This window comes from Somniosus microcephalus, chromosome 2, assembly GCF_052327205.1.
Source record: "Somniosus microcephalus isolate GS21.2 chromosome 2, FLI_Smic_1.0, whole genome shotgun sequence".
Lineage (NCBI taxonomy): Eukaryota > Metazoa > Chordata > Chondrichthyes > Squaliformes > Somniosidae > Somniosus > Somniosus microcephalus.
The window spans coordinates 18366148-18381835 of record NC_140988.1 but is presented as its reverse complement, the minus strand read 5'-3'; the positions used below and the strand labels follow the sequence as shown (position 1 = coordinate 18381835).

Here is a 15688-nt window from a genome sequence, read left to right as displayed (position 1 = left end):
AGACAATATTAGAGTGTTACACGCAAGCAAGGCTGCTATTGGACTTTGAAGGCCAAAGATAGTAGAGCAGATTAGAGTTGGAAAATACCGTGGCAACAGAACCAAAAGAACTTGCATTTAGATAGTGGTTTTCACAACTTCAGGGACGTCCTAAAGCGCTTTGTGGCCAATTAATTACTTTTCGAAGTGTTGTAATGTAGGAAACAGGGGCCACAATGTGGTGGAGTTTAATGTTAGGCTTATGAATGAAACGTAAATGAGCACAACTGAAACGATCATGTAGAAAGCCAGATTTTAAAAAGAAAAGAGGGGTGAGCCAAGAAAACTGGACATCGATGTTAAGAGGGGCAAAGCGTGGAAGGAAAGTTGATCATGTTCAGAAATACTATATGGTGTGGAGAGGGAGATAGTTTGGGTAGTACTGCACACAGAAAAACAAACTGAATTGCAGAATACAATCCCAAAACACCAATAAAATTCCTAAATCCAGTGTAATAACAAGGAGTTTGATTAATTCAGTCACCGTGAAGCAGTGACCTTGGCCACCAGCCTTTATTCAGGGCTGTTTCTCAGTTGTACATTTTTGGGGAGGGTATGTCAGCTTTGGAATCTGTGCAACAATGGAAGCAATGAGGAATAAAACAACATAAAAAAGGGAATTGTCCCTAAAGTATTAAGCTACAGGTAGCCCGCTGGACTATATACTCGATTATCAACATTATTTTTTTTCTAAAGTAATAAAAAAGCATTAACACATAAATCTGGTTGAAAAGTATTAAATATCAAATTTTAGAACTATTTTGTAGCAGTGTACCTTTTTCCTAGCCAGTATTGGGGAAGCTTCAATGAATTTTTTTCACAAAAAAAGCATTATTAAAATGTGAAATTCCCAAGTGGATTTGATAAACATGAAGAGAAATATTAAAGAGCGGTCAGGAAAAAGCAGACTAGATACAGTAGCTACGATGTGGCCCATTGTTCCTATGCAAGCGCCACATGGCCTCCTATTGTGCCATTCTACGATTCTATGTTTAGGAACGGATCAACTAGATGAACCAAATAACATTCACTGGTTAATAACTAGGTTTAAACCTGTTCAAGGTGCTGCCAATGTGTGTATTAGATTGAGGAGGGGAAAGAGAACACGTTAGCCCGGAATGTTTTTATTAAACCCTTCCTCCAAAAAGTTTATTGCAGTATCGTTTACCTAAAAACAAAATGCAAATTTTAATCTTTATTAATTGCCCCGCTGAAAACACCAGCAAGTTATTTTTTTTAATCTAAAAAAGGCAACACGCCTCTTTATAAAGGCATTTTCTTGTATTAGTATCTTTACTCACATAGCAATCCTATTCTCAGAACTTGTACCAGTGCCCAAGCCGCACCTTAGACTGAACAGGGGCAAAACCCCCTCAATTTTATTTTAACTCCATCCCAATGAGATTTGTTTGGTGCCTTTCGCACCGACGTCTGAAATACGCACTCAATATGCAGAATACTATGGGCACATGTTGCAGGACTCCAAAGTGTGCAAAATACAGTAAGTAGTTAAGAAAACAAAAAATGTATCTGAACAGTTGCTTTTATCACCAGCTGTTCATTTCAGTTAGTTCTAACTGAGCAAGCTGTGAATTAGCTTTAGACATTACTTTGTGTCAAAACAATGCAGAAAAGCAATTAAGAAAAGCACAAAAAGAACAGAATGTTGGGATACAAAAACCTTGACGCCATTTCAAATACTATGTTCACTTCTGGTTACTCCATTGTGTGCATTGGAAGGGTACAGAGAAAAGCAAATAAAAGGTGTAATGGGGATGAGCTATGATGAAAGATGAGAGACGCTCAAGGTCTATAGTCTAGTATGGTCCATTTGAGAAAGGTTAAGGGTGAACCCAGACGATTATAAAAGGTGAATCCAGAAGGTCAGTCAGACCATAGAATCATAGAATGGTACAGCACAGAAGGAGGCCATTCGGCCCATCGGGTCTGAGCTGGATATTTCGAAGTGCAATCCAGTTAGTCCCACTCCCCCGCTCTTGCCCCACATTCCTGCAATTTTTTCTCCTTCAAGTATTTATTCAATTCTTTTTGAAGGCTACCATTGACTCTGTATCCACCACCCTATCGGGCAGTGCATTCCAGATCCCAAGCACTCGCTGCGTAAAAAAGTTTTTCCTCATGTCGCCTCTGGTTCTTTTGCCAATCACCTTAAATCTGTGCCCGCTCTTTATTGACCCATCAGCTATTGGAAACAGTTTCTCTTTATTTACTCTATCTAAACCCTTCATGATTTTAAATATATAAAAATATAAATAGACCAATAGGGGAAATTTCATAAATTCAACAAGGGGAAATTGAAAACAGATCTTAGAGAAAAAAAATAATTGCTGAAAGGAACATAAATGTTTGGAATGATCCATCAGTTAACATGAGACCTTAAGGGAGTTAAAAATGCAATTGAATGCTTGGCTGAGTGAGCTGAAATGCTAGAGGGTCAGGGTTGAGGAGGCAAATACATGGCCTTTACTCATCCTGGACTTTTGCAATATTCCAGTTGGTGCCATTGTTATTCTACACTGTCACCTTGGAATCAGAACATTGTGGGTTCAAGTTCCACTCTAGGATTTGCACACATAACCTATGCTGAAACTCTAATGTAGCACTGAGGGAGTACTGCACTGTTGAAGCTTCTGTCCTTCAGATGAAACATTGCACTGAGCAACTGTATGCCTGTTCCGTGGACAAAAAGATTCCGTGACACTTTTTAAAGAAGAACAAGACGTTCCCCCAGTGTTAGAGCCAATCATTCCTCCCTTAACCAATACTACCAAATAATGTCAACAGAAGTGATAATGTGCTATGCAAGTGCAGAGCTTGCTTTTTTCCCTTTAACATACATCTAGCACTACAATATTGTGCAATATTAAACACGTAGTCAGACATTCAAAAATGTAAACAACTTGTGATAAGATTAGAGTTCAAACTGGGATTGGATTTCTTTTAAACTGGAATTCTGGACACTGTGCGGCAATAGAATTGAACGACTCAAGAAATCACAGCCCTGATTAATATTTTATGCACTAAAAGTAAACACTGTAGATCCAACAGTGTGCTAACGGTTACCGCCGCCGCTAACCTCCCGCTGAATTTCGTGGGAGGCATTAGCGCCGCCGCGCCCAGGCGCTAGTTGCTTTGCGCCCCATTAGCACCCTCTTAGGGCGCTAATGGGAGGTGCAAATCAACCGAATTTTCCCCCCTAAGGCTTTGAAATTACACTACAGAATAATAGCAGAAGTGAATGGATTAGCTATTCTACTACCATAAGAGAGAGAGGAAAATCGAAAGAATGCATCAGGTATTTGTCGGTATCTGCCCAGCTAACATTTATCCCTCAATCAACATCACTAAAGAGAGACTATCTGGTCAATTATCTCATTGCCGTTTGGTGGATCTTTTTTTGTGCAAACTGGATGCCACATTTCTCTAAACTACAACAGCGACTACACTTCAAAAATACTTTATTGGTTGTGAAGCGTTTTGGGACGCCAGAGATTGTGAAGGGTGCTTAATAAATTTATGTCAAGGCCAAAATATCTAAAGTGTTTATATAACAATTTTTGAAAGATTAGCACTCCAACAAGAGGGAACAAACATCTCTCTTTAGAAGGATAAATCAATCCAGTTATTCGATCAACTTTTAGATATTTTTGGTTCAATTTTCTCCCCTCTTCTGAAGGCATCAACTTCCTCACTCCTATACAAGTACCGGTCGCTGTCCAGTAACTTATGCAAGTGGCTACTGTTCACCTGCAAACTTTGACAATGTGACAATGAGTTTTCCGACAGTGAAGGGCATTACTGCCAAGCTCAATCCTATCCTCACTAGGTGTCTGTGCACAAGCACTTCCAGCAGGGTTGCTGGTTAGTGATCAGGAATGTTGGCCAACTCTTCCTTCCCAAACTCAGGAGCGACCAATTGTAACTCTTGGTGCTGTGCTGCCTGAGATCAGCTAGCTTAGATCAGGAAGAAGGTGAGGGACTAGTAAATGTTAGTATTCGGAGGGGATTTGGGGGTCCTTGTATGCGAATCACAGAAAGTTAACATGCAGGCATAACAAGCAATTAGGAAGGCAAACGGTATGTTAGGCTTTATTGCAAGGGGGTTGGAGTATAAGAGTAAAGAAGTCTTGCTGCAATTGTACAGGGCCTTGGTGAGAGTACACCTAGAGTACTGTGCACAGTTTTGGTCTCCTTACCTAGGGAAGAATATACTTGCCTTAGAGGGCGTGCAACGAAGGCTCACTAGTTTGATTCCTGGGATGAGAGGGCTGTCCTATGAGGAGAGATTGAGTACAATGGGCCTACACCGGGCAGCACGGTGGCATAGTGGTTAGCACTGTTGCCTCACAGCGCCAGGGACCCGGGTTCGAATCGGGCCTCGGGTGACTGTCTGTGTGGAGTTTGCACATTCTCTCCGTGTTTGCGTGGGTTTCCTCCGGGTGCTCCGGTTTCCTCCCACAGTCCAAAGATGTGTGGGTTAGGTTGATTGGCTATGATAAATTGACCCTTAGTGTTAGGGGGGTTAAATACGTGGGGTTACGGGGATAGGGTGGGATATGTGTCGGTGCAGGCTCGATGGGCCGAAATGGCCTCTATCTGCACTGTGGGGTTTCTGTGATATTCTCTGGAGTTTAGAAGAATGAGAGTTGATCTCAATGAAACGTATAAACTTATAAAATTTTAAGAGGGCTTGACAGGGTAGATGCTGAGAGGCTGTTTCCCCTGGCTTGAGAGTCTAGAACTAGGGGGCATAGTCTCAGGATAAAGGGTCGGCCATTTAAGACTGAGATGAGGAGAAACTTCTTCACTCAGAGGGTTGTGAATCTTTGGAATTCTATACCCAAGAGGGCTGTGGATGTTCAGTTTATGAGCATATTCAAGACTGAGATCGATAGATTTTTGCTGACTAAGGGAATCAAGCAATATGGGAATAGTGCGGGAAAGTGAAGTTGATGTAGAAGTTCAGCCATGATCTTGTTGCATAGCGGAGCACACTCGATGGGCCATATGGCCTACTCCTGCTCCTATTTCTTATGTACTCCAGACCTTGTGGAATGGCTCAGAGGCAGCGACCACTTCTGAACCATCAGTAAAGCCATTGCCGTCTGTTTTTTTTAAAAAAAGTACCATCTCCCTTTTGTTTTTGATTTCCCTCTGCACCTCTTTTTCCAAATAGGTGACTGCTTGCCTGGGGTCCAAAAATAGCAAAACTAATTTGATTAAACTTGTATTTTCAAAAAGGAGAAAAGAAATTGGGCCATTTGACCCTTAATACAATTTTATGCATACATCCCGAGACCTGGCACATTTCTGGCAGTTCATCAATGCATCAAATGGTAGATTATGAAACAGGAGCCCTAAGATTTCCGCCATATGGCGAGCCTTCTTTCGAAGTGTGTGTTCTATGTGGAGGTGCTGAGTAAATATGAGCAACGACATGCCAGGGATGGAGAGGGGGCCCAAGGAAGAAAAAGAATGAAGGCGTTTTGCACCGAGCGACTTCTCATTCTCTATGATTTCAACCTCCATCTCAATTTATCGTGCTCTCTCTCCTCTGAGTTCACTACCCTCCTATCCTCCCTTAATCTCTCCCTCCATGTAAACGCCCCAACCCATATTCACGGCCACTTCCTCGACCTTGCAGATAAGGCCATCTCTGACCACTTCCTGGTATCGCTCTCCACCCACATCCCCCTTCCACACCCCATCCCCCCCCCCTCAACCCTACTTCCTTCTGTGTCCGCCCCCTGGGAAAAAAAACTCTCCCAACTCTCTCACAACTGCACTTACGAAATCCTAGCTGTCCAGCCTTTGGTCCTCCATTCACCACAACATTTCATAGAAAACATAGAAACATAGAAGATAGGAGCAGGAGTAGGCCATTCGGCCCTTCGAGCCTGCTCCGCCATTCAATGAGATCATGGCTGATCATCCAAATTCAGTACCCTGTCCCTGCCTTCTCCCCATATCCCTTGATCCCTTTAGCCTCAAGAAATATATCCAACTCTTTCTTGAATATATTTAATGAACTGGCCTCCACCGCCCTGTGTGGCAGAGAATTCCACAGGTTCACCATTCTCTGGGTGAAGAAATTCCTCCTCATTTCAGTCCTAAATGGCTTACCCCTTATCCTTAGACTATGACCCCTGGTTCTGGACTCCCCGCCATCAGAAACATCCTTCCTGCATCTAGTCTGTCCAGACCTGACAGAATTTTATAGGTTTCGATGAGATCCCCTCTCAATCTTCTAAACTCCAGTGAGTATAAGCCCAATCGACACAATCTCTCCTCGTACATCATTCCTGCCATCCCAGGTATCAGCCTGGTGAATCTTCGCTGCACTCCCTCCATGGCAAGAACGTCCTTCCTCAGGTAAGGTGACCAAAACTGCACACAATACTCAAGGTGCGGTCTCACCAAGGCCCTGTACAACTGCAGCAAGACATCCTTGTTCTTGTACTCGAACCCTCTTGCTACGAAGGCCAACATACCATTCTGCAGCTACCGATCTTCTCAACCACACCCTCACCACTACCTTTGATGCCCTAGTCCCTATGAAAACAATTACTCTCTCTCACCCTGGTGGTTCCCTTAAGTCCAAGGTACGCAGACTTGAGCGGATATAGCGGACAACTGGTTCAGCCATTCACCGTCAGGTCTGGCTGGACCACATAATGCATTATCGGGTCCTGCTCTCGTCTGCCAAAATTGTTCACTATTCCAGAATCATTCTGGAATGCAAAAATAAACCCTGGCTTCTATTCTCCTCTGCTAACCATCTTCTTAAACCCCTTAACTAACAGAAAGCAGAGAGTCGGGATAAATGGGTCATTTTCCGGTTGACAAACAGTGGGGTGGGGCGCCACAGGGATCGGTGCTGGGGCCTCAACTATTTACAATCTACATTAATGACTTGGATGAAGGGACCGAGTGTAATGTAGCCAAGTTTGCGGATGATACAAAGATGGGTGGGAAAGCAAGTTGTGCCGAGGACTCAAAGGGCTGGATTTTGTGAATGGAGAGGAGGTTGGAGGCGGGACTGCTGCTTGTCGGGTCTCAGTCCCGCCTCCATCATCTTCTGGCCAACCAGCGGGATTTGCCCCTGATTGACCTTGTTAAGCCCGCCCAGTTTCTCTCCGATCTCCCCTCATGACCTCTCCGCTCATCTTGTCCATGAGACCCACTTCCTGCTCTCTCGACCCTATTCCCACCAAACTGCTGACTGCCCAACTTCCTTTTCTGGCTCCCACGTTAGCTGACATTGTTAATGGTTCTCTCCCCTCAGGTACTGCCTCCCACTCCCTCAAATCTGCCGTCATCACCCCTCTCCTCAAAAAACCAACCCTCGACCCCTCCAGCCTTGCAAACTACTGCCCCATGTACAACCTCCCTTTCCTCTCCAAAGTCATTGAATGCGTTGTCGCCTCCCAAATCCGTGCCCATCTTTCCCACAACTCCATGTTTGAATCCTTCCAATCAGGTTTCCGCCCCGCCACTGTACCGAAACGGCTCTCATCAAAGTCACAAATGACATCCTTTGTGACTGTGACAAAGGTAAACTATTCCTCCTCATCCTTCTTAACTTGTCTGCAGCCTGTGACACAGTTGCCCACTCCATCCTTCTCCAACGCCTCTCCACCGTTGTCCAGCTGGGTGGGACTGCACTCGCCTGGTTCCATTCTTATCTATCTATTCATAGCCAAAGAATCACCTGCAATGGTTTCTCTTCCTGCTCCTGCATCATTACCTCTGGTGTCCCCCAAGGATCTATCCTTGGCCCCCTCCTATTTCTCATCTACATGCTGCCTCTTGGCGACATCATCCGAAAACACAGCATCAGTTTCCACATGTACGCTGACGACACCCAGCTCTACCTTACCACCACTTCTCTCGACCCCTCCATGGTCTCTAAATTGTCAGACTGTTTGTCCGGCATCCAGTTCTGGATGAGCAGAAATATTCTCCAATTAAATATTGGGAAGGCCAAAGCCATCCCTCTCCCTAACATCTGTCTGAGGCTGAACCAAACTGTTTGCAACCTCGGTGTCATATTTGACCCTGAAATGAGCTTCCGACCACATATTCGCACCATCAATAAGACCGCCTATTTCCACCTCCGTAACATCGCCTGTCTCTGCCCTTGCCTCAGCTCATCCGCTGCTGAAACCCTCATCCATGCCTTTGTTACCTCTAGACTTGACTATTCCAACGCACTCCTGGCTGGCCTCCCACATTCTACCCTACGTAAACTTGAGGTCATCCAAAACTTGGCTGCCTGTGTCCTAACTGGTGCCAAGTCCTGTTCACCCATCACCCCTGTACTCACTGACCTGCATTGGCTCCCAGTTAAGCAATGCCTCGATTTCAAAATTCTCATCCTTGTTTTCAAATCCCTCCATGGCCTCCTCGCCCCTCCCTATCTCTGTAATCTCCTCCAGTGCCCACAACCCCCCACCCCCCCCGAGATCTGTGCTCTTCTAATTCTGCCCTCTTGAGCATCCCTGATTATAATTGCTAAACCATTGGTGGCCGTGCCTAGGCCCTAAGCTCTGGAATTCCCTGCCTTAACCTCTCTTTCCTCCTTTAAGACGCTCCTTAAAACCCACCTCTTTGACCAAGCTTTTGGTCACCTGCCCTAATTTCTCCTTATGTGGCTCGGTGTCAAATTTTTTGTCTTATAATACTCTTATGAAGCGCCTTGGGGCGTTTTACTACATTAAAAGGCGCTATATAAATACACGTTGTTGTTGTTGACATGAGAAAGACTGGGAAATATCAAAATCTGGTCAAACTTTGTGGAATCTTCATGGACCCATACCAACTAATTCAGGACCATACCAACCAGCAGCAACTCTGGTTACATGCTGCTCTCAATTCCCATGATCAGTACTAGTTCAAGTGCCCTCCAGCCCAGCCCAGTTTCCAGCTATTATCCCTCCGCCTCTTTTCACTCACTGCACCCCTCACAACTATTTTGGTTATGTCCCCCCTCCCCTGGCTCCCAGTAATTCTGGCATGCTATCAGCTGTATTAAGCAATGCTGAAAACGGGCTAGCACCACAATCCAGGGACAACAAAGGTACAAGATGACGACAAAAGACTTAATTACCAAAACTAGATACTAGAAAGGTTAAAGTAAAAGAAGAAAACAGAAATTCAGAAAAGGGGAACAAGCATAAATCAATAAGGGCAAGTAACAAATTACAAAAACAGGTCAAATTTTACAAAATTTTCACATTTCTAAATATTACAAAAAGTTCTCTCATGAGCAATCACACAGGCGATCCATAACCAAAGGTTAAATAAACTCTTCAGAGTTTTAAAAAAAAGATTTCGTTATTAATTAATTTGCCAACAGGCAAACTTTGAACTCAAGGGCCAGTTAAACTCTTTACAAAAAGGAATGAGTTATTCTAATGTCATTATATTTGTAACGTGCTTCATCTGAACTCAAACAACAGCTTTAGGGTGCGCTATACAATTATTATCCACTGTTTTTTGCTATTCTCTAGCTTAACTTTAATATTTTGCAAGTTGTAAAAAAGCAAATGACACAGTGAACTTTTCGCTTGAGGCTCGCAAATGGCACTTTTTTTTTGAGAAGGGGGTTTAAAAACTTAACACTTTAATGTCAGTTTGGCTCAGTTGGTAGCACTCTCCCCTCGTAGTCAGGTGGTTGTGGGTTTAAGCCCCATTCCAGAGACTTGAGCACACAATCTAAACGTTAGCGTGGAACTGGGGGGAGAGCTGAAATATTAGAGGCGCCGTCTTGCAGATGAGACATTAAATGGAGGCCCCGCCTGTCTGTTCAGGTGGATGTAAAGGAGCCCATGGCACTATTCGAAGAGCAGGGGAGTTCTTTCAATGCTGTGGCCAACATTAACTGGTCACTTAATCTCCTGATACCTTGCTGTGTGCAAGTTTAGTAGTTATAAGATCATAAGAACATAATAGGCGCAGGAGTAGGCCATTTGACACTTTGAGCCTGCTCTGCCATTCAATAAGATCATGGCAGATCTTCTACCTCATCTCCACTTTCCCGCCCTATCCCCCGATTCCCTTAGTATCCAAAAATCTAGCGATCCCTGTCTTGAATTATAGTATGAGACTAGCAACGAAGAGGCTACAAGTTTAAATTGCATCATAGCAATTTGAGAAACTAAATTCAATGCATCTGGAAACTTGAAAGTTGAAACATGGTTAAAGCCCAATTGGTTCACTTATATCCTGCAGGACAAAACCTGCCCCCTCTACCTAGTCTGGCCTACACCTGACTCCAGTCCCATACTAACATGGTTGACCCTTGATGCCCTCACGGCAACCAGGGATGGGAAATAAATGTTGCTTGCCCACATCCCAAGAGCAAATATTTTTTTAAAAATTGGCTACATTATTTGCCTTCATAACAGCAACTGCTCTTCAGAGATTGGCTGTGAAGCACTTTGGGATGCCCAGAGAAGATGAAGGCAGCTTGACACCATCCAGGATAAAGCAGTCCGTTTGACTGGCACCCTATCCACCAGCTTAAACATCCATTCCCTCCACCACCGGCGCACCGTGTCTGCAGTGTGTACCATCTACAGGACTGCAGCAAGTCACCAAGGCTTCTCCGACAGCACCTCCCAAACCCACAACCTCTATCAGCTAGAAGGACAAGGGCAGCCGGTGCATGGGAACACCACCACCTCCAAGTCACGCACCATCCTGACTTGGGATGTATATCACGATTCCTTTATCGTGTCAGCTGTGGCCCAGTTGGTAGCATTTCTCACCTCTGATTCAGAAAGTTGCGAGACCACACCTGGAGTATTGTGTACAGTTTTCGTCTCTTTACCTAAGGAAGGATATACTTGCCATAGAGGGAGTGCAACGAAGGTTCACCAGACTGATTCCTGGGATGGGGGGATTGTCCTATGAGGACAGATTGAGTAGACTAGGCCTATATTCTCTAGCGTTTAGAAGAATGCGAGGTGATCTCATTGAAACATACAAAATTCTTACAGGGCTTGACAGGGTAGATGCAGGGAGGATGTTTCCCCTGGCTGGGGAGTCTAGAACCAGGGGTCACAGTCTCAGAGTAAGGGGTCGGCCATTTAGGACTGAGATGAGGAGAAATTTCTTCACTCAGAGGGTGGTGAATCTTTGGAATTCTCTACCCAGAGGGCTGTGGAGGCTCAGTCATCGAGTATATATTCAAGACAGAGATCGATAGATTTTTGAATATTAAGGGAATCAAGGGATATGGGGATAGTTCAGGAAATTGGAGATGAGGTAGATCAGCCAAATGGCCGACTCCTACTCCTATTTCTTATGTTCAAGTCCCACTCCAGAGACTTGAACACAAAAATCCAGGCTGACACTCCAGTGCAGTACTGAGGGAGCGCTGCAGTGTCAGAGGTGCCGTCTTTCGGTTGAGCTGTTAAACAGAGGCCCCGCCTGCTCTGTCTCAGGTGGACGTAAAAGATCCCATGGCACTATTTCAAAGAAGAGCAGGGGAATTCTCCCCGGTGTCCTAGCCAACACCACTAATTTAAAAAAAAAGCAGATTATCTGGTCATTATCACATTGCTGTTTGTGGGAGCTTGCTGTGCGCAAATTGGCTGCCATGTTTCCTACATTACAACAGTGACACTTCAAAAAGACTACTTCATTGGCTGTAAAGCGCTTTGGGTGGTGAAAGGCGCTCTAGAAACACAAGTCTTTCTTTTTTCCCCTCCACGGTGACTGGGTCAGAAGCCTGGAACTCCCTCCCCAACAGCACTGTGTCAGTTCAAGAAGAAGGTGGCCCACCACCATCATCATCTTCTCAAGGGCAACTCGGGATGGGCAACAAATGCCGGCCTTGCTAGCTCACATCCTGGGAATGCAAATGCTAATTCTTCAACCTGCCCTAGTTAGATATATTTCTTAAGGCTAAAGGGATCAAGGGGTATGGGGAGAAAGCAGGGACAGGGTACTGAATTTGGATGATCAGTCATGATCTCATTGAATGGCGGAGCAGGCTCGAGGGGCCGAATGGCCTACTCCTGCTCCTATCTTTCCAGTTTTGAAAAAGGGTTTCGACCCGAAACGTTGACTCTAATTTCTCTCCATGGATGTTGCCTGGCCTGCTGAGTTTTTCCAGCATTTTCTGTTGTTATTTCCTATCTTCTATACAACAGGCTGATATCCTCCTGCAGGTACCGTGCACCCAAAAAAGAGGAAAATAAAAACGTGCCAGGGTTTATAAAAGTGTGGAGAATGCACTGATTGGAGACATTAATCCTGATCGATGCATCTGGCGGAGGCCGGGCCGGACCGAGCCGCGTTGCTGGGGGCAACGGGCCGCGCGCCGCTCCGTTGGAACGTTGCCCATGACGCCGTTAGCATTCAAACCCGGCTTCGAGCGCCAAGCCAACCTGGCTCGCGCATGCGCCCTGCTCAGCCTCGCCAGCAGCGGCTGCGGGTTCAACCCCGCCCCCCTCCCTCGCGCGCGGGCTGACCTGTCACTCAGGGCTCGAGTCACTGTTGTGTGGGGGGGGGGAGGATCGGTGAAGGAAAGAGTGGGCTCGCTTGCTGCTCCATGCCAAACCCCATTACCTGCGCAACGCCCGCGCCCATGAGGCCACCGCCGATCACCGCGATGTGTTTGATGGCCTGGCTCTTCGTGGACGACATGGAGCGGAGGAACTGGTGGGTGACAAACGCCATGATGCCCGGCGCGGAGTCCACTTGGCTGCAGCTGTTGAGACGGCCGTCAATATTGAGGAGGCGCTTCCCCGCCCCTGTCAAGCATTGCACAAGAGCATTCAATTATCGTAGCCCCGCCCTGTCAATCATCGTATGGTGAGGTGCTTTCCGTTCTGTCAATCATCTTATGGGGAGGAGCTCCCGCCCTGTCAATCATCGTTTGGGGCGGAGCTCCCCGCCCTGTCAATTATCGTTTGGGGGGGAGCTCCCCGCCGTCAATTATCGTTTGGGGGAGGAGCTCCCCGTTCTGTCAATCATCCTATGGGGCGGGGCTTCCCGCCTTGTCAATCATCCTATGGGGCGGAGCTCCCCGCCCTGTCAATCATCCTATCGGGCGGAGCTCCCCGTCCTGTCAATTATTGTTTGGGGAGGAGCTCCCCGTTCTGCCAATCATCCTATGGGGTGGAGCTCTCCGTTCTGCCAATCATCGTATGGGGAGGAGCTCCCCGCTCTGTCAATCATGGTATGGGGCGGAGCTCACTGCTCTGTCAATCATATGGGGCGGAGCTCCCTGCTCTGTCAATCATCCTATGGGGCGGAGCTCCCCGCCCTGTCAATCATCCTATGGGGCCGAGCTACCGACCCATCAGTCATTGTACAGGGTGAAAGGTGAGGGTCTCGTTGTCCTGTCATCAGCAACAGCTTGCATTTGTATTGTGCTTTCAAGGTACAAAACGTCCCAAAACAATCCAAAGATAATAAAATAATTGACACCAAGCCAAAGAAGAAGATATCAAGAGGATTAAGTCAAAGCTTGCTCAAAGAGACGGGTTTAAGGAGCACCTTAAAGGAAAGTAAAGGGGATTAGGGAGGGAATTGCAGATAGTTACATCTAGACCACTCAAAAATATCTTTAAAAATACCTGCAGCAGTGCCTGAGATGTTTCGATGCAATAAAAATGACATAGAATCATAGAAATTTATGGCACAGAAGGAGGCCATTCGGTCCATCGTGTCTATGCCAGCTGAAAAAGAGCCATCCAGCCTAATCCCACTTTCCAGCTCTTGGTCCGTAGCCCTGTAGGTTACCGCACTTCAAGGGCATATCCAAGTACTTTTTAAATGCGATAAGGGTTTCTGCCTCTACCACCCTTTCAGGCAGTGAGTTCCAGACCCGCATTACCCTCCCGGGTGAAAAGAGTTTGCATTAACACCCCTCCAATCCTTCTACCAATTACTTTAAATCTATGCCCCCTGGTTATTGACCTCTCTGGTAGGGGAAATAGAGTGGATAGGAAGGACCTATCTAGGTCCCTCATAATTTTATTTTAGCTGTTCATTTGCCACATGTGAAGCTTTGGTGCTACAGGTACCCAGATTATGCCTGGAGATGGAGCACGCCGTGTCCGCCGGCACGCTCGAGGCCTTCCGCGACCGGTGGGCACCGCAGGGACTGAAGTGCATCATCACCCTGGCCAACCAAATTTTAATTTAATTTGTTAAGTTTCCTTTAATGTTTTAAGTTAAGTTACAGTTTATTTGTTTATGGGTTGCTCAAACGAGTACATCCAGATTATGGTACCATATTTGAGCAGGGTTTAGAGTTTGAGATTCATAGACTAGTCCCAATGCAGGCCTTCATTGAATGCCGTTAACTAATTACTCTGTAATTACAATAACAATTTGCACTTTCATCATAGTGAAATATCCCAAGTCATTTCACAAAGGTGAGGGTGGAACAGACAATGAGTGGGAAGTGGAAGAAAGGTGGTAGAGTTAACCGTTGGAGAGGTAGATTTTGAGGAGGTGACTGAAGATGAGGAGAGAAGCAGAAAGGAGGAGGGGTTTAAAAGCAGAACTCCTGATTGAAGGCCAAGATGGCTGAAGGCTGTACCACTGATGGTGGAGGAGAGGCAGAGGGGGGTACACAGAAATGCAAACCGAAAATGGTGGAGGGTATGAGCTGGGACATAGGGCTGGAGCAGGTTGCAGAGGTAGGGTGGGGTAAGGCCATGGGGGGATTTGGGATGACAATTCTGAAATCAATGCACTGGGAGGGAGGGGCTAATGGGGGGTGGGGAGACACAGTGGAGCTTGACAAATGATGAGTGTACTAAATTTAGCATGGATTGGAACAGTTGAGTTTGTATAGGATGGACCTCAGGAGGTCATCCAGGTAGACATTGTAAACTGTGAGTTTGGAGGAGACAAAGGCAGGGATAAATGTGTTAGCACCCATCGGGTGAAGCAGGGACAAAGATTGGTGATGTTTTGAAGGTAGAAATAGAAGGGGATAGATTTTCATCTTGCGCCCGGGCAGTTACCCGGGGCAGCGAATCAGCCTTCCGTTTATAGAAACCCTCCAATTGTTGTCCCATTGAAATTGATGGAAATGAAAATCAGACAGTTTCTATAACAGGCGGCTGATCTACAACGCTAGTCTGCGCAGCAAGTTGAAAATGAATCCCAAAGTCTTGGTGATGAACTGGATGTGGGGTTTGAAGCTCAGCTCAAAGTCGAGCTGGAGGTCGAGATTGCGCACCATTGTGCTCAGACTGACTGAGCAGATGGGGCGGAAGGTGGAATTGGGAAAGAGAGTGCAGTTTCTGGCGAGAACCGAACAGGATGGTGTTGATCTTGGCAATGTTTAACTGGAGGGAGAGTTAATCCGACAGTCCAGCAGCAGTCATGGTGCCTAGGATGGTAGTGGAGAGGCATCATCAGCTTATATATGGAAGCTGCCCCCATGATTATAGGATTATGTCACTGAGAGGCAACATGGGGAATAGGAGAGGACCACACACATTGAAGGTGATGATGTGGGGTAAGAGGAGAAATCACTGCAGGAGAAGGACTGTTTACAGATAAGGGGTAACTGGTTTGAAAAAAACCATTAAAAGACTACATTGTAAGTCAACAAATTTCTGAAATGAATATTTTGGTCCACAGACTTCTAGAA

General features: G+C 45.9%; 1 protein-coding gene across 1 annotated transcript in view; it reads right to left on the bottom strand.

The window, feature by feature from the left end:
• The window catches only part of hadh (hydroxyacyl-CoA dehydrogenase), a 39346-nt gene extending 26490 nt beyond the window's left edge, over positions 1-12856 (bottom strand). Inside the window, exon 1 of the mRNA XM_086007093.1 lies at positions 12640-12856. Coding sequence (XP_085863219.1) covers positions 12640-12750 — 111 coding nt within the window. The 5' untranslated portion in view covers positions 12751-12856. The remainder of the gene's footprint in view (positions 1-12639) is intronic.
• Between the last annotated feature and the right edge of the window lie 2832 nt (positions 12857-15688).